This window comes from Lissotriton vulgaris, chromosome 11 (assembly GCF_964263255.1).
Source record: "Lissotriton vulgaris chromosome 11, aLisVul1.2, whole genome shotgun sequence".
NCBI lineage: Eukaryota > Metazoa > Chordata > Amphibia > Caudata > Salamandridae > Lissotriton > Lissotriton vulgaris.
In genome coordinates, this window is record NC_141699.1 from 134419662 (window position 1) to 134439308 (window position 19647).

Below are 19647 nucleotides of genomic sequence, written 5' to 3' on the forward strand. Positions count from 1 at the left end.
CCCTGCATAAGCAGGATACCCTTATAAACCCCAGAGTTGATTCTCAAGGCATTGTTAGAGCGGTCAGAAATGTTAATGCATATATTGGACATTAGTCATTACGAGATGTCTAACTATATAGTGGCTTCACCACACCTGGCTATGTTTGGCATCAAACATGTTGGAATCTTGCGGACGTGGCTTCGTGGTCCAACATGGCAGATGCACTTTAGACGAACTCCGGCAGCCGCTCATTATCCTACCTAATCCATTGCAATATACCTCCCTGGCGCCACTCCCCGAATCAGAAGAACGGAAGACCTTGTGGGCGGCAGCCCGTGACAGAGGACGCCGCAGAGGGACCGTGGAGCCGGCGCGCTGCCCTGGCAAGGCGACCATAGAGGAGTCGGTGGCCAAGACGGCCTTAGCGGAGTCAGAGGCCAAGTCGGCCTTAGCGGAGTCAGTGGCCGTGTTGGGCCACATGGAGTTACTGGCCCTGCTGTTGCCAGTCTCGCCCCTCAGATGCTACAGTTTGGCCCGATTGGCGCCCGACCGGACTGTGCAGCTGGTGGTTGCGGTGCCCGGGTGGCCTGGACTGGGACTGCGGCTCATGCGCCTGCTGCGGCCTGGGGGCCCCGGGCTGTGGTTGACGAGTGTAGAGGCTGCGCGGCGTGCCATGGCGACGGCCCGCAGAGTGGCTAAGAAGAGGTGGCAACTTCCAGGCTGAAGGGCTACATGGAATGAGCTGAGGTCCCGGTCACTTTGCTGCTGAGGCCCAACCTGCCATATGCGGCCCCGTCTAGCCAGCCAGGTGGAAGCAACTTGAGGCAATCTGCATTAGACACCTGAAAATTGTGCCTGGTGTTTAGCTACGAGCTCACCAAGAGGTGAGGACCCCATTAGGGAAAGGGAGTGGCGTAATCCTGATCAAGTAGGCAGCCGGGTCAGGCCTAAGTGAAGCTTGCAGTCGGGAGCGCCGCTCCCCCCACCCCCATTGGTCTTCGCCATCAACTGCTGGCGGCCACTGCTTGCCCCCCCCCCACTATTTTTTTGGCCTGCCCCCCACACTGTAGCCCGAGAGGACCCACACCCTTTGACAGCTTACACTCTCTTGGGGTGTTCTCATTATAGACATTTTGGGCAGCAGGAATGCCCAATTGACCAGGGAACATTGTCGGTGAGACCCCTGTACTTACAGAGCCTTGACAATGATCAAGGACAAACCCCCAAGCCCCGCAACATAGTGCTTCCCTCATCTACAAAAATACCCCCAGCAGTCGAGGCGAGTTTTTGGGAAAGACTAGAGACACTCTTAACAACCCTCCTTGAACCTATTAGCACTAAAGTCAGTACTATTGAAAGGAGGCTGACAATTGGAGGAAAAACTTAATGGGACCCAGCAGCTTAACCAGGACATTCCAGTCTCAACGGTATCTCACTCCGATCGTATTGACCAAAGTGGAATATCTAATAATATTCCAAGGAATTTAGCTAACCAAGCCCAATCTAAAGATCCTGAAGTAATAGGGAAATTGCAGTTACCCCCGACTAATGCACCTGTTTTGCCCACCACAACCCAAGAAGATGACCATCCAATTCTCAACCAGGATAGAGGAGCTGGGGATGTCAGAGAGATTATTACAACTTCAAGTCTCCCAGTTTTGAACCTGCCCCCGGAAGCAACCCCATACACAGTGGTGTTAGCTAACCTTCCACCAGTATCGCCCAATGTTTATGAACATTGGTCGAACTTAAGGAATAAAGCTCTTCACTTTTTATCAACTAAGCTTGGGTTTTACTCTTCGCAGAATTTAAGATGGCCAGAAGAGTGAGCTGGTTGGGTAAAACAAAGAAAACTCTGAAAGGGGACTGTGTAATTCTTACTTTTCGATCTCCAACATTGGTCCGTAAAATAATAGAGAGGGGTTCTTTTGGGTCAGTCGACCCTAATTTTATTAATATCCTCCCCCTTGGATTTTTATACCGCCATCTCGCCCAACTAGGTGCTTTTCTCCTTCTGTCCCCCCATATCCAGCATCTAATCAGGAAAGGTTCTGGTATGGAAGATATAGCATCCCAACCTCTAACCCTTTTGATATTCTTAGTGGGTTGGACAATAACGATTGACTGCACTCAGGCCCTATTACAACAAATTTTTCGGATAATGTAACTGCCCAAATTCATAACATTAGTAATGGGTAAAGTGCTACGGCAAATGAGGGGAAACTTTTTAATGGACCTCATAATATGATAGGGACCTCGGACCATATTGGGAGCTTGGAGGATGTATGGGGTTGTAGATTTAGGAGCAGAGGTTGGAAGTGAGCATACTATCACCTCTCCCATGGTAGACTACACTATTGTTGCCCCAGTTATTCCACCGCCTGGTATGATGCTATGCAAAATTTCCTCGTGGAATGTTGCTGGCATCAGATCTAAAATTCTTAATCCAATTTGGGGGGATTTTGTTCAGACCCAAGACGTGCTATGTTTACAAGAAACATGGAGCTGGGAGCCAGTCCATTTAAATGGTTTCAGGACTTTCCATTCCCCTGCTGTTGATTCTCCCCATGGAAGGGAGGCTTGACTATATACTCGTCAAATATGCTGAATTTTTTTTTATTTATTTAAATCTTTATTTCGGCAAAAATAGCCATAAAAGACACATGAATGTACATACACGAATTAAAAGAATTTGAATTCCAATTAACAATTCATAAAAAACATACATATGATTTTTCTTAAAAAAGGGTCACCAAAAATATTTCATTTAGCACGATTCAATTTAGCAGCAGAAATGCACACATAGTATACCTCTTTGGGGAATCAATCATAATTTTTCAAAGCATTTGACCCAATTTTTTCCGAATAAAGAAAACGGAAGTTAAAAACCTGCTAATACTGAACACGATGAACTGATCAGAATTTGTTTTGACAATCCTATATGCAATATGACAACTTCTAGTTCCTAGGAGGGCACACATAGGTTTTAACCATTTTTTCCGTGCTTTTGTGTAAGCATTACATACAAAGAGCATGTGAATTTCATTCTCCAAACAGGAAACAGAGCACATAGGACATATTCTGTTGTTATCATTGGTACATTCAGCATTTTTCTTTGACCATCGTTCAAGGTTAGAAGTTAACATAAGAGTCCCGTATCTGAATTTCAGGTAAAGGGTCTTAGCCACAGAAGGCTCAATTTCATCCAGAAATGTTTCAAAACAAGGTTCAACCTTAAACAATAAAAATTCATTGATTAAAGTACCAGTTCTGCTCTCATATACAACCTTGTTATTCATATAGGACCAAAAAACTCTCTTCACCATGGTTTTTGCAGATGGTGGCAGGTTCTCCGGGTGTTCCCAAAAGGAATGCAACCCCAGCAGTCTAAACCATTTTTGTATGTGCCCATACCATGGGATGGAATTAAAAGTGTCGAGGTTTAGTACCTCTTGAAGACAGTTCCTCTAGTCCAACAATTCTGGGGTGGACCAAACTCTAATCCAGAACATCAAAGGTCTTAGAATTGTAAAATGATCAGTTCGTTTAAAATTTAGGTCAAATTGGAGGGGAATTAGGGGGGTGCTAGTAGGAACTCTTACAATAGATCTCATGAATTTATTATCCAATCCTTGGAAACACTCTGGCCCAGGGACCCCATATTTCAGCCCCGTATAGAGTGGCAGATTGGATTTTAAATTTGAAGAGTTCAAGAGCAGGTGTTGCACTCTTACTTACACTGGCATTCAATTTACTCATAATGGGTTTTACATTTTGAGCATATACCACCCTACTCTTCTCAAGTTGGGCCTTCCATGTTAACTTTGAGTCAATTACCACCCCCAAGTAAGAAAAGTTATCAACGACCCCAAGAGTTTGTCCATTAAGAGTTAAAATCCCTCTATCTGGTCTGCTAGGGTTTAATGCCATACATTTAGTTTTGTTAGTGTTTATTTCCAGGCCTTTTTTTTCACAGTAACCACTGAATGAGTTTAAGAGTATCTGGAGGCCCCTCTTAGTCTGGGAGATGAGGATGGTATCATCTGCGAAGAGCAACGCAGGTACTCTCTCTCCATTCAGCTGAGGTGAATCGTTGTTACAGGCATTTAAATGTTCAGGAACATCATTAACAAATATGGAAAATAGAGTGGGGGCCAGGACACAACCCTGACGAACTCCGCGCTCGATTGGAATATCGCGGGACAGTTCGCCATTTGGTCCCCATCTAATGTTGGCATGGTTTCTAGCATGTAACTCAATTATCTGGCTTAACAGGCACCCTGGCATCCCGGCTTTGTTTAAGGAACTCCAGAGCAATTTTCTAGGAACAAGATCAAATGCAGCTCTAAGGTCAACAAACGCCACATACAAATGACCCTTCCTAATATGTACGTACTTCCAATAAATACAACAGAATCTGAAGACCTGGTCTAGTGTACTGGTCTTAGACCTAAAGCCTGCCTGAAATTTAGTGACTATTTTTGACTCCTCCAGCCAATCGTTCATTCTAAATAATAAGTGTTTGGCATAGAGTTTCTGCAGGGTGTCCATTAAGCTAATGGGTCTATAATTAGAGGGATCAGATTTACTACCCTTTTTAAAAATTAGCACAACTTCTGCTGCACGCCAGCTTTCAGGAAAGGAGCAATCAATAGATAAAACATTAAATAGATAATTAATATAAGGAGCCCAGACTTCGATTGCATGTTTGTAAAGGTCGCCAGGTATTTTGTCCGGACCAGGGGCTTTACTGCTTTTTAAGTCGTTAATTGCCTTCATGGTTTCTTCCAAGGTAAAATCAAGGCATTCAGGGGGTGGAGGTGACCAAGTGTTCTCAGCAGCAGCACTATCATATTGTTTGTACAGGGATGTAAAGTGGTCTACCCATGTTAGTTCATCCAAGAAAGTGTCATTAACTGCTCTTCCTGCATGCCCCCCATTAGCAACCAACCTCCAAAAGCCAACATTGTCGTTTGTTTTGGCAGCAGCCAGCATATCTGCCCAAAGAAGCTCTTCCCATGCTTTTTTGGAATCCTTTAAGACGTGCTTGTATTCTTCCCTTGCAAGTTTGACATCCAATTTGGAGCCCTCTTTTATTGCAGTTGGAAGACTCCTTTTGGCCATCTTACACGAGCGATTAAACCAAAGCTTCCCATGGCAGCCCATCCTTATATTTTGCTGGTTCTTCTTTGGCATTTTAGACATGTGAATCTTGAGTTGGTCAAAGAAGGTTTTGTGTAATTCAACAAAATGTGCATAGTTCTCAGATAGGAGGGGAGTGCCAACTATGGGGCTGAAGGTTGAATCAAAGAGAGAATAAACAGCTGCAAGAGTTGTGCCATCTGATAGTAGATGCGGCCATTTTAGAGCACGTCTATTATTATTAACGTGAACAGATTCACATGGAGCATCTGCAACTTCAGTGGGCATAGAATCACTAAACATACATGCTTCAATGTGCAGTTCCAGGGGAAAATGGTCACTCTCAACCCTGTTAGATACTCTGAAGTCCATCATAAAGTGCCAGATGCTTAGTGATACAAGAATAAAATCAAGCCTACTTACAGATTTTACAAAGGTTGGTTGTTTGGATAGGTCAGATGGAAGGCGGCCATTGCAAGCTCGTAAACCATGTTCAACTGTTAGCCTTAGAATTTGAACGGCTAACGTAGTGCACTTAACGTGTATAGCAGTCTCGAGCTGGGGGATGTTATAGGCATGATCTTCATCCTCAAGAGCCTCAGTAATGCCAAGAATCGGTTCATAATTACAATTCAAGTCACCCCCCAATATTACTGGAACATCACCGGATACTGTTTTAAGGAATGAATCCAAAATTTCCAGCGTGGGTGAGACCCTAGAGTGACCTATGGGTCTATTGTAAATGTTGATAATATAGTATTGGTGCCCCATTGCAGTAGTGATCTTTAAGGCTAATATATCCGGAGTTCCTATATCTATGCATTCAGCTTTTATAGATAGTGTAAATTAATCCAGATGATAAGACCCCCCGCAGGTCTTCCCCTCTCTGAGTTGCCACTTTATCGAAAGTTTTAAAACCCATCCTATGTGGGGTTTCCATGGCCCATGTTTCCTGCAAAAGGCAGATTTCACCAGAGTCAATGTAATCCGCCCAATCAGGGTCCTTCAAGTTTTTTCCAACTCCAGCAATATTCCAGGATAAAAATTTCAGTTCAGGAATTAATTGTTTATTGGCAGGGTCACAGTTAGCTGTGGGCACTACTAAGGATGGTGTAGCGGTAGTAATTAAGTGTGTATTATTTATTTTGTTCTCAACATTGGATACCACTGCCCTTATTGTACGAGTAGGAATTTCACCATGACGTTCCATCGGCATGACTGAAGTTCCTTCTGAACTAATTTGGTTATGAGGATTAGTTATCCCTGATCTATGAGGATCCTGCCCCACTCTCAATGTGCAATACAAGTCATAGAGCATAGGAATACAGTTAGGCATGGTTTCCAGTCAGTCCACCGCGTCCAAACAGCTAAACCTATTGAACGTTGGGACCCCAGACCACGGATTATATTCTGCTTGTCTGGCTATATTTGGTGCATAACCATGAAACAGATTAGGGGTGTTCCAACCAGGGCCTTGCTTTTGGATTCTGGGAGGAGGAGGGTAAAAAAAGGAGAGGGGTCTAGCTGTAATAGGGAATGTGTCTCCATAAGATTTCCATGCACAGATTTGTTCCGCACTATGCGGTTTCTCAAACGAAACAACTATACAGTCCCCCGGAACTGACTCATTTGTCCAACCCATGGTACCCTGCGCACCATCAGAATTTTGCTTCTCATGTGATTTGGAATCGGTTTATTTGAATTTAACCAATAAATCACCTTGTTTTTTAGTGAAGCAAAGTTCTCTTCATTGTGATTTTGTAATTCGGGGACACCAGTGAGGACTATAACAAATGGACTGGCATCTGGTGGCAAGTCAATATATCCTCCCCTGAAGTTGTTTTTGGGGTACGCTGTCTGGTGGTTGTATGAGTCAGTTCTGTGTGCTTGGGACCTATCGTGTGCGGGTTTCTTAGAGCCCTGGTGGGGTCTGGTTATCTCCACTGGCTTCTGGGGGGCAGAAGATTTAGTGGCCAGAGGGTTAGTTGTGGAGGCATTTGCTGGCTGTGGTTTATTACTTTGAGCAGTCCCAGAAGGCTGAGATGCAGTGTTATTTGCCAGTGGCCCATTCAGAACTGTAGAAGTAGGTGCTTCTTGGGTAGTGGCTTTCAAGTTAGAATTTTTATTTTTGGCTACCCCTTCTTTTTGTTTTAGAACGCTAAATGGATTAGTATTTGGGGTAGCAGCCACTGGTAAAGTTTGAACATGTATGGGCCCGTCATTACCATTGCCATTAAGGCTTATACTTGCTAACGTAATAACCCTCTTCTCTACCTCAAGTAATTGATTTTCAATACCAGCCAACCTGACTTCTAATGGCCTTAACAACACTTTAAGCGTTTCCCACACTATTTTCAAAAATTCTTCCCTGTCCCCTTGTGTAGAATACCTAGTTGTAGTGATATTCTCACCCTCTTCTATTTGGGTATCCGTGCTTTGTACCGGGTTGGACATCCCTGTGTTGTCCATGCTACATTGGTTAATAGGGGGAGTAGGATCAGTCCCTGTAGTTGTGCTAGTGGTCTGCTGTTCAAGACCCCCCGAAAAAGTTTGATTTGATGCTACCTTGGCCTTCTTTCTGGCATAGACTGAAAGGTTTTTGCGTTTGCGTTTAGGTGGTGGTTTGGCATTGTCACAACTAACATTTAGGCCAGTTCCCCCCAGTACTATGACCCCCTGATTGGATTCAATAGAGGGTACAGGGGGTAAGGTGTTTTCTGGAACTCTGCTATCAGTTACATCATTACTGCTTACTTCTAGGATGTCAGCAGAAGCTACCCCCTCATTGATAGAGTGTATTTCAGCCAAGGCGATTATGGGGACAGGGCCAGTAACGCGCTCAGGCGTTTTAGAGGTTGCAATATGACCCAGGGATGATTTCTTTTTCAGGGCCAGTTCTATTGACAATTTCCTAGCAGACTCCAGCTCTAAGGAGACTCTGTGCTGGAGCTTAGTGATCTCGCTATCTATAGACAGGCTTGTCCGAGTTATAAAATCATCAAGTGTCCCAGTAACCTTTTTGCCATTTTTTGTGGTTTTGCTTCGTGTGGCTCGAACAGACATGTTGGAGGATTCTAATATTGCCCTTATGAAATTAAAATATAGACAAGTTTTGCTACGTATTGGATATCCCACAACCAAGGGGGATGGCCCGGTCCGGTCTTATTCGGTCTGGAACGACCTGAAACGGCCCAGTCTTTGCCCCGTCTTCGCCCACGCTGCGTCCCGCGCTGCGGGAGTGAAAGGAAATTAAGTAGGGGCGTGAAGGGCGGGGGGCGGGCCGGCAGGGAGAGCGGACCGGAACGGTCTTGCAGGGACTTGTGGGTATTGAAGTCCCCGCACGCTCGCAGCCCCGCTGGTGCACACGCCCAGTACCGCCTGTTAGCCTCTCAGGACCCGGACTCCTCTCCACGCTATTTCAGCCCCGCCACACACAGCGAAGCGGCACCCGCGGAGCGGGTGCGGCAAGATGTTGAAGGAAGCGCTGCTGTGACGCGCTGGTAATTGTGCAGTCCTGCGTCTGTGCAACTCTGTAACAAGGTAAAAGATGACCCACTCGCTTGGCCGCTGGTACGCCCTTTTCAGGTCACAGGGGGGCGGGGGGCGGGCCGGCAGGGAGAGCGGACCGGAACGGTCTTGCAGGGACTTGTGGGTATTGAAGTCCCCGCACGCTCGCAGCCCCACTGGTGCACACGCCCAGTACCGCCTGTTAGCCTCTCAGGACCCGGACTCCTCTCCACGCTATTTCAGCCCCGCCACACACAGCGAAGCGGCACCCGCGGAGCGGGTGCGGCAAGATGTTGAAGGAAGCGCTGCTGTGACGCGCTGGTGATTGTGCAGTCCTCCGTCTGTGCAACTCTTCCACATCTCCAGCCCCGGCTGACAGGGCGCCCTGTGGTGCGCCAGCAAAACGAAACAGCCAAAGCCACAAAACGAAACAGCTGAATTTAATAAGAGTAATAGTGCCTGTTATGGATATTTACTTACAAATTTTAATATTGGTCTGGGCTCATGATACCCAGTTTGCCCTTATAAATTTGATCTGGGTTTTGCAAACTAGGTTAGCACCCTGCCATCTGCCCCCCACTCAACATTTAATGGTAGGGGCTGTGTGTCTATAATAGATTACGCTATTGTTTCTATTAAGAATGAGGATAGAGTTTATTCTTTTAAAGTTTCAGACGTTGCTCTAAGTGACCACTATTCGCTCTGTGTGGCTCTCATGCTCCCTATTGTGTCCACTACAAAAAAGAGTTTAGGAAATCACATTCTGGATAATCGTTTATCGATTGGCAGTAATAATGGCTACACATTGAAATGGGCTATGGTGGATCAATCTCAAATACTCAATCGAGTGGTTAGTAAATGTAGACTAGAATTTGCAACCTGTCTTGAGGAAGACTCTACTCCTGATATGATCCTGGCATCATTCCTGGCCATTTCCACTGAAATTAGGACTTCACTTACGCGACAGAATAAAAAACATTATCAAAAAAGAGGTTGGTTTGACTCTACCTGTACCAGAGCTTATGCACTTCTAAAGAAGGAGTTACATAAGAAGCCCAGGTGTGCCAGGGAAATTTGTAGACGTAGAAAAAGAATATAAAATAGCTTTAAGGAATAGAAAGAACACATTGAAAACAGAGACTTGGGAAGCCCTGCACTTAGCTTCTACCAGCAATGACAGTGCGGGCTTTTGGAAGATCATTAGAGCTCCCTTCCTTATTGAAGATGTAGGCCCAAGTTTCGATATGGCAATCCCTGAATGTGACTGGGTCAGGCATTTTCCCAAAGTATATGCGGGAGAGGGTGGGGTAAGTCCCCATTCCACTATCCCGGTACTTCCTGACTCAAGAAATTTGTTGTTCACTCTGGATGAGGTAGACACAGCAGTACGCACAAGCAAGGGGGGAAAGGCCCCCGGCCCAGATGGTGTACCAATAGATATTTTTAATGCCACACCTGGACTGTGGGGTCCCCTTTTAGTTCAGGTGCTTAATGCTAGCTGCACCACCGACTTTCTGTCTACATGGGATGAGTCTGTAATAGTTCCTATCTATAAAAAGGGGAATAGACAGGATCCGAGCTGTTACAGGCCCATTTCCCTCCTAGAATCTTTTACAAAGATAACAGGCCTGATTATTTTGGATCGACTGTTGGTCTGGGCAAATGATAATTCTATTTTATCTGACCTACAGTTTGGCTTTCATTCAGGGTTGGGTACTGTGGAACAAGGATTGAACCTTCCAATGCTGATCGGGAAATACACAAGGGCCAAGAAAGGGAACTTGTTTTTGGCCTTTCTTGACCTCTCGGCAGCATTCGATCGTGTAATTAAGGTTGTGGAAAATTCCTTTCTAAAGTTCATTCTTGCAGTCCCTAGAAGTACTTCGAACTGTAATTGCTACACAGAATTGGGCCTCACTCCTATATCTGATCTAATTAAGCTGGAACCTGTGCTATTATGGCATAGAATATGGACTAAGGATGAAACAGTGCTTAATAGAAATATCATGACAGATCTTTTAAAATTAGGAGTTATGAGGATCCCTTGGCTGAGATACGTGTGTAAATTTTTAACAGATATTGGTAAACCACAATATTTTACTAATCCAACCGCTATCTCAGCCATTTCACACAAAGAACTTAAGAAGGAGGGGTTGGCTTTGTTGGATTCTTTAAGAGTTACTGTTGAGGTTTTAAAACCGACTGTCCTGCATCATCATATGATTTTATCAACTTTTAAAATTCAACCCTATTTGATCTATGTGATAGATAATTATGAAAGATTCTTATTGTCCCGTTTTAGATTTGCAATTTTCCACAGACTTGTTAGCTTCCCAACTGTTAATAACTGGACCCATGAATTACCACCTTGTCCTTGTGATAATGTATCATCTCAGAGCACTTTATATGTTGTTTTTTTCTGTAAATTCTACGATTTAATTAGACGTGCTATATTACTGCCTTTACTAAAGGATCTGGGCTACCGACAATGTCGTGTGGCGATGGTTAGCCTATTACAGCTGGATTATCATGTCTGTGTTGCAACAGTTACTTTATATTTGAAAAATGTATTACAAAGCAGAAAATGTATTAATTTATGATGCCCTTTAAGATTCATTGAATATCATGAATTTTGTAAACAGTTTTTTATCTTGTACCCCATTAAGGATTTAAAATGAATTCAATAGCTCTTTTTTAATCAAATGTTTTTATGTACGCTTTTATGATTGCTTTTAACAATCAAATAAAGTTATATTTGATTTGATAAGGTAAAAACAAAAATGCATTCTTCATAACTCGAAAGTTAATTCTACTGCTTTTATTTATCAAATTGACCCACAAAGGAAGGTTTCATCTTGCTTCATGGAGCAACCAGCAGAAGGTGCAAACAAATGACAAGGGTGGGGCAGAATTAATGGTTTACATCATCACATTTTAATAAATGAAATGGATATTTAAACAAAAAGTACATTCTGAAATCTAACCGATGTAGCTCATCGACAAATCAAAATGTGACTTGTTTGTTTTGGCCATGTAGCATATACGCAAAGATTTCGTTTTGCAACATGTGCAAGCAATCATCCCGTGGTTGCAAACACCTTAAAAACGAATCATGAATCCAAGTAAGTGAACAAACAAAATTAGGAAACAATGAAGAGACATGTAATGTGTGAAAGCAATTAGATTAACTGCACTCATGAAGATAATCCAATAACAACTTGCAGAACTGTTTTCATAAAAAGCAGGATGGTTTTAATCATCGAAATTAAGTGACTCACTGATCCTTCCTCCAGGGCTTGCCGCACTTCTGGCAAATCAATCACTGGACACCAAACCTCTGCGATCAGGCATTTATTGGTAACATCCAAACTGCATAAGTTGAGGATGTGGTAAATGGCTTTCATCTTCTTCACTTGGATTAGCCAGTTGCAGAGAGACTCTGATGCTTTGGACAACACTTGTCGCAAGTAGTCTTCAGTTCGGTTCAGCACCTGTAAAGAAAGATAACATCTAATGAGGATAATTACCCTAGAAAGTCTCAACAAATATTAGGAAGAAGTGAATTCCAAGGATACAAATTGTCTGTTGTATGTGCGCAAAGATCAAAAGAAAGCAAAATCTGGTCTTAGAATCTGGATAGGAGGATCAAAATTAATATTATCCAGGAAGTGGCAGGAAGCCAACATATTAAGATTTTTTTGAACTAATAATAAATCTGCTGCAGTAAAGCTGGTCTAACATGTTAGGGGATATCCAAATAACCCATTTAAAATTTGGCAACTGAGAATAAACCAAACTTTTCACTATAAACGCCTAGTAAAGAAAGAATTCAATGAAGAATTAAATGGTGAAAATCGGTTACTACTGCTAAAAACGTTGAGACATGTTCAATGCTATAAAAACTGGACTAAATCAATGCAAATGGTCATGGTATATGGAATTCTGTCTAGTAATGCAATTCAGATTGCGGTAGTCCTACTGCCAGAAGCGGCTAATGGCCATATGTCATAGAAAGCAGAATATTAAACTCTACCGTCACATGTTTATAAGGTCCAATAGAAAAAAAACACACCCCACCCAGCCAATATCCATAATAACCCTAAAGGTGTTACCCAACCCCCAATCACAAGTTCTGCAATGATTTGGTGGTGGTCTAACTTGAAGGAATGACAATTTGAAAGTTGCTGTCTCAAGCAAACTGCCAATGCCAGCAGTGCTTATGACACATCAATATACACTGCAGTGTAGCAGAAACAGCAACCTGTCTCTCCAGATCACCCACCCTTCTGTAATAGGTTTTGAGGCACAAACGATCATAGTCGCATGCTGCCACCAGTGGTGTGCCAACTCCTGCTTATTGTGTTATAGCTCCAAATTAAAAGAACTCTTCAACGAACCATACACCCTTGGCTTATTTTCACTACAACACTTTAATAAGTCTTTTTATTTTTTTTCATTTTTTAAAATCAAACAGGTGCTTTAAACAAATGCTCTGGCTATGCAGCCAGCAGGCCATCAGCAATTATTTTATTTCACACCTTCCCTATCCGGAAGAATCATGACTACTGCAGAACTGAGGCTTCCCGACAACAAAAAGCTTCCAGGGCTCCAGCTCCTGTTCTGTTCGACACATGTGCCAAAGGTATTTAAATATATCAGAGGCCTCAAAAGGCCTAGAAACTGCCTGTGTGTCTGAGCCTTTCACAGCACGGCTTGCCAAAGGGGTTTGACACAAATGGAAGGAAAGCTCCCACAAATGGCATTGTGCCTTCTGCTTTGGCAATTAGTAGTCAAAAGGAAAGCACCACAAAATTTCCTTTTGAATCTCTGGTCTCTCGCAGACATAATGAAACCTTCCTCCAAGGGAAGGAAATGCTAATTGCCTAAAAGAGGTGGCTTTGATTTGACCATGGAGAGGATTGAAGAAGCTGATTTGTGTGCATTTACCTACAAAAAGGAGGGAGAGAACCTTATGCAATCTGCCAGCCCACTATTACGTGAAATCGGAGCACAATATATAGTCGGACTACATGGTCATCCTGTTGAAAAGTAAGAAAAGAGATTGCATGGAAAGACTGTCATGATTTGTTTAGGATATGTTCCCAAATACTGCTAAGTTAACCTTATAAACTGCTGCCAACACTTTTAAATCAAAGTGTTGCTTGGAACTGAGAGTACACAAGGATGATGTTTACTGAAAGAAATGCGGTCTGCCTGGAGAAGGTCTGAGGATTATCATTACTTCCCACCTTATCGCTGACTCCGGAAGGATACTCTGAGGACCACAGGAGCTTGCACCTGGTTGACCCCACAAGATAAAGTGGACCCAAGTAGATCAAGAAGGCTTTCTGCTGTGGAGTTTCTTTCCATGTGGCTGGAAAGAGGAATGGTAAGCCCTGGAGACAGAATGAGCAGGGTCAACAGCTGTGAGGACAGGACTGACTGTGGTCCACACTGGAATTAAAAGTGGTTTATAACCATTTTCTCACTTGAACCTTTAGACTGGAACTCAAGCGGGATTCTCTAGAAGTTTAGAAACATTGGTACACCCAAGATAAGAAATTATAGAAGCTTTACTTCAAGTTCTGAATGTTTCGGCATTTGCTTTCATCACTATTTCCTTAACGACAACATTTGCTGTATTTGAACGATACTGTGTTTTAAAAGACAACATTTTTGTAATTACAATTATTTTCTTAAATTCAGATCACTGTTGTTTCAAGGACAGAAACGAAAAGATTAGTCCTCATAATGGCCATTTTTTGAGACACATAACTACAGCATTAGTGTGTTTTATTTTTCACGTCCATAGAGCGCTTTGAATGCAATAATTTGCACAATTAAATGTTTAATATGTCCTGATTCTTGCAACACATTTGCTCCTTTATCTGTATCTCTATAATCACTAAATAGTTTTCTTTTTAACAAAACTAGTTTGAAAAGTTTATCAACTGTAGGAAGCTGCACCTGGATATGGTATACCACTAAGTGGCTATATCGTACACAGAGTCCAGACATTCCCCCAGAAGTGTACAGGGCTCAAAGTAAACCCAAAGTGCTCTATTTGTGGTACCGTGGTTGAGTAGCCTTAGGCCTAACACAAAGGAGTGCAAGATATGTGTTATGCACACATGTAAGAAGCTGGCTCTGTATATACTATACCAAAGTGAGGTATGGAGTGCAGAGAGTCCAGTGGAACCCCAAAGGTAGGCAGAGGTAAAAGTAGATCGCACCTTACTCTCCAATTTTGGTAGTGTGGTCGAGCATTAAGGCTGTATCAGAGGGCAGTTTTAAGCATTTGTTGTCAATGTTATCCTACTGCGGAAAATAGGGTTATCGGTTCATAAGCAAGTATTCGGTTGTGGGAGTTGGTATTCTGGGAGTACACTTAGGGGTCACCCTGGGTCAAGGATGCACTCTTGTTACACCCTCAGCGGCACTAGGGCGGCTGGGTGCAGAGTGCTGAGGGCCAATGTTATCCAAAGGGGGATAGGGGGCCTCCGGTTTGTGGCTGATTACGAGCAGGCCACAAGGTTGTGGAAGCAAAGCTCCTGGACTTAAGCTCAGGGCAAATGGGGGTTCAAGCAAGCACAAAAGGTGCACCCTCAGCAGCACTGTAGCGGCCGGGTGCAGTGTGCTGTTTTGGTGTTGGGCGCCCTGTAGCTTTCAATGCGGAGTTTCTGGTTTGCAAACACACTGCAGGCTCGGGGGGAAGGTAAGTTGAGAAGTTGGGGGTTGATTAGGCACCGGCGGTTGGGCCACTCATGGCTGTGGGGTGTCGGGTGCAGGGGTGCCTTTTAGAGTTGGATCTTCTTACCAGCTCCTGGTCGCGGTTGGGGGAACATTCCAGTTTGAGGCTGCAGGCGTCGGCTGGAGGCTTGAGGCAGTTATGGGGTCACCGGATCTTGGATCAGGATTGCCGGGGAGACCTCTTCGTGATGTTGGGCCACTCTAACTCGGGCCATGGGCGTCGGGTGCAGATTGGGCAAGACCTGCGGACTTGGCCAGAACTGAAGCCTGTTGGTGAACATATCCGGTGTTCACAGGAGCCAGAGCCTTTCTATTAAATGCAGGGCATGAGGCAGCTGGCTGCAGAACAAACCGGAGTTTCGCTCCTGCAAGTTCGAGGTGGGGACAGGCTGGTAAGGGCTGGATCCAAGTCAGTTGGCGGCCTCCTCTTCTTAGGTTCGGTACGGCTATTCAGTACTTTTTCTTCTTTTGGTTTCCTGTCCAAGGAAGTAATGATCAGGGGTGCCCCTAAAAACTAGATTTAGGGGCATTGCAGGTAGGTAAAAGGTTGGGACCAATAGGTCCATTCCCTGGGTTGGATACACCCCCAATTATGCCACCCTCCAGTGGGAGGGGGGCATAAGCCTCACCTTGATTGGCTGGGTACCCCCATTTGCTAGATGGTGGGGACTGAGAGTTGTATTTCACCTCGCCTCCCCTATCTGAGGGGTGGAGTTGGGAACACCACCCTTTCTCACTTGGTTTTCCTGACGGTTCTCCAGCCCAAAGTGGGGGTCAGAACCCATGGGAACCAGTTGCTGGAAGCAGCAAGTGGCCTGGGGAAACTCTCAAAGGCTGCATGCCTTTGAAACTTCCCCTTTGTGGACCCTGCCCATCCTGGGGAAGGAGGCTTGGCACCTTGTCCCTAGATGTGCATTCTTTCAGGCCCCAGAGACCAGCAGGCTCTCGACCCAGAGGTCCAGAAACATATCTGGTGGTGGCAGCTGAAAACAGCCACTCAACCTGGACACTAGTGGTAGGCCGTTTTTCAAGGGGCATCTCTAAGATGCCCTCTGTGTGCATTTTTCATAAAATCCCACACTGGCATCACTGTGGGTTTAATGTGCTTGTGTTACAAACAAGCCAACTCATTAACATCATTTAAATGAGACATGTTCGAAAACATAACTCGTTTTTCTTTGCTGTATCTCCAATGATTGCTTGTCTCAATACTGTTTGTCAAACAAGTATAGAATGTATACACACATTTGTCTGACCAACCTTCAACCACGCAGACTGGCAACCTGGATATGAATGCTAGCCTAGGCAAATGATTTAAAACTCTGATACTGGACACGTCGCTTGATCTCCCTGTGCCTTAACTGTCAATAAGTGAAATGTGAATGTACATTTGAGACATGTAATGTTATAATACAAATGAAAGATGTAGTAATGTATAGCGCTCCACTGCTCCTCAGCTATGTTCATGCTACATAAGGATTATATTACTTACCCTGCAAGCATCTGTTCTCGGCATGTAGTGCTGTAGATTCACATGCTTTGCATAAGTCCACCATGTAGTGCTGGTCTTGGATGATTACAAGTTGTTTTTGTTCAACAAATTATTCGAGTTACAACGCTATGTAACTCCTCTTGGTAATACTGTGCATGGTCATTGAGGCCATCTTCAGATTATTTTGCCATGTGTAGATGATAATGTAAGTATGATATATATCAGCAATGTGAAGTCCAAGGAGTAGTACAAGTATATAAAGTGTATGAACTGCAAAATACACAGGGTTTTTAAGGAGGAGGTGTAGTGTAGTTCCTATATTCCCAATAGGCTCTGGTGCTTCTTCAATATGCCTACCCCAATGTACCTAACCTAGGTCTAGTATGAGAGAAGAAGTATGGTCCCACTCTGAAGTGTTATCACGAACAGGTGTAGGTATGGACAGATTTTAGGTCTTTTATCTTGGCTAACCCAAGACAAGATGTCTGTTGGACAGTGTCATTCAAAAACATGATTTGCTCTGGAATGGTGCAGGCTCTAAATAAGGTTTATAATCCCTGCACTTGCCAGTCTTTGTGCCCCAGACAGTTATTGTCTCAATGTTGTCTTTCCAAAAGTCGAAACCTAGTGAAGACAGATGAGCATAAAAGGACGCAGAATACATTTGTTTGGTATTAGTCAACATACTTTTCATTCCTGTCCTATTAACATTTTTAAAGTAAAATGTTTCTGGATTAGATACATTAAAACCTGAAAAGTATGGAAATTTGCCATAACACTTTTTTTGAGCTACCCTTTGGTGGCGTCGGACAATGTTCCCATTGATTATACATCAGTACATTTCTAGGATTTGCAGATTTGTGCAAGAAATGATGACCATAGTGATTATAACAATACATTTGTTGATAATCTGATGAACCTTCTAAGTATTCATGATTTGTAAATTTTGCAGACATTTCTAAGTCTGACATCATATTATTAACAGTCTTGAAGTACCAATCATCAGAAAAGGTACTAGATGAAACAAAGTCATTCAAGGAAATCTTGAACTGGTGGAAAATCTTCAACAGCTCTGCCGGGCCAAAAATGTCCTATTTAGTTCTGTCCCAAGCTATACCACAGGTATAGGAACAGCTGTGATGTTCACTGATGACAAGTGTCTTTGTTCACGATGAGATGATTTTTGTGGCTTGAGGAGTAAGTTGATGTTCTTACTTGCTGTGTCCTTTTTTACATATCTTCCATTTATCAGCATTCCCAAAGTTATTACCAGAGTCAACCAAAGTAAAAGAAAAAGTACACCAAACACAATCCAAAGTTCAATCCATGGTGAAACTAGATTTGTCTTTTCCAGGTGATGAAAAAGTTCTGTTGCTTGTTCTTTGAAAGTTCTTTTGGCTGGCGTTGTTTCAGGTCTGCTGGGATCCTCGGAAAACAAATCAAAGTTAATGAAATAGCCAGAGGCAGTTCTATCAATTGTAGGGATTGCATCAGGATTTGTTGAAATCGCTGGAACCACTTGATCACTAGCTACATTTGTACAGTCAGATGCTATTTCATTGCAGACAGGTGTTTCTTGACAAACTGTTATTTGAGTTTCAAGAGGTACAAGTTCCATAGCTTTGTTGCATAGAACTTCATTTCACACTGCAGATTCTTCAAAGGTGATGAGTCTCTCAGTTTGAACCTCTTGGATAGTAGCCAGAACTGGGCGTCTGCTACATTGGTGGAGTCCACTTGGCCTACTGCTTATGATCGGCCACATTATGTGGTTTGACCAGGTCGATGGACACAAACCTGTTCTCCTTTTTACCAGCAAGGGGCAGCATAATATTGTTCTTGATCCGTGGATTGCTAGGACAGGTACTGGTTGTCTGTAAGAAGGCCCAAATTCCTTCTTGTCCGCGATCTTCTCTCTGACTAGATCCCCAAGCTTAGGAATTCAGACAGTTGCTAGGACGGTCTGTTTCTCTTCAGTGGTTTCAGGAACTCGTTCTTATTTCATTTAAGTCCTGCAAAACAGCCAAACGGTCTTTGATATGAAATGGTTTTTGTTCCATCACTGAATTCTGACAATCGAGATCCGAAATTATCATTCTGGTTCCAAAAAGGACTTCATATGGAGTGATACCCCCTAGAGAAATTCTTGGCAGATTTTAAGACTACGTTGGACAGTTATTAGATGTTTGACCCACCCGTCACCCGAGCCTAATACCCTAGCTGTTATAGATTGCTTTATGTCCCGGTTTTTTCTCTCCACTCCCAAATTTTCTCTCAGGATGGAAAGGACTAGAGTACAGCAATGCAGCGCCCAATTTGGCCATGGCCTCTTTGTAAGCTCGAAAGCTAAACTCAGGACCCTGGTCAGAATGTAGCGTGCAGACTGCGTATGTGCCGATAAAGACTTGCAAATCTTTTATAACAGTTCGAGCATCAGCCGAGCGCTGATGCCACATCCAAATGAATCTTGAACACGAATCCACTGCGACCATAATATATTTATAGTTACCATCCCTCTGCAAGGGACCACAGTGATCTAGGTAAATGCAAGCTAATGGTTTATCTGAGATTAACAGGGGTGTCTGCGCAAGACGTTTCACTGTAGAGACTTTCATCTTTTGGCAGATTTCACATTACAAAACATAGTTTCTGGTTTGTTTCTCCATGCGTGGCCACCAGTATCTCTGTTTTAATAATGATACTGTGGTGGAAACACCTGCCTGTGCAGAGGCGAGCCCGTCATGTGCTGCTAAGATTAGTCCTAATATATGTTC

The 19647-nt window shown here is 43.5% G+C and overlaps 1 protein-coding gene across 2 annotated transcripts in view; it reads right to left on the reverse strand.

The window, feature by feature from the left end:
• Nucleotides 1-19647, reverse strand: part of ATP6V0A2 (ATPase H+ transporting V0 subunit a2) — a 398498-nt gene that overhangs the window by 180952 nt on the left and 197899 nt on the right. For both annotated transcript variants that reach the window (XM_086942902.1, XM_086942903.1), the window contains one exon: nucleotides 11910-12122. In XM_086942902.1, coding sequence (XP_086799028.1) covers nucleotides 11910-12122 — 213 coding nt within the window. The remainder of the gene's footprint in view (nucleotides 1-11909; nucleotides 12123-19647) is intronic.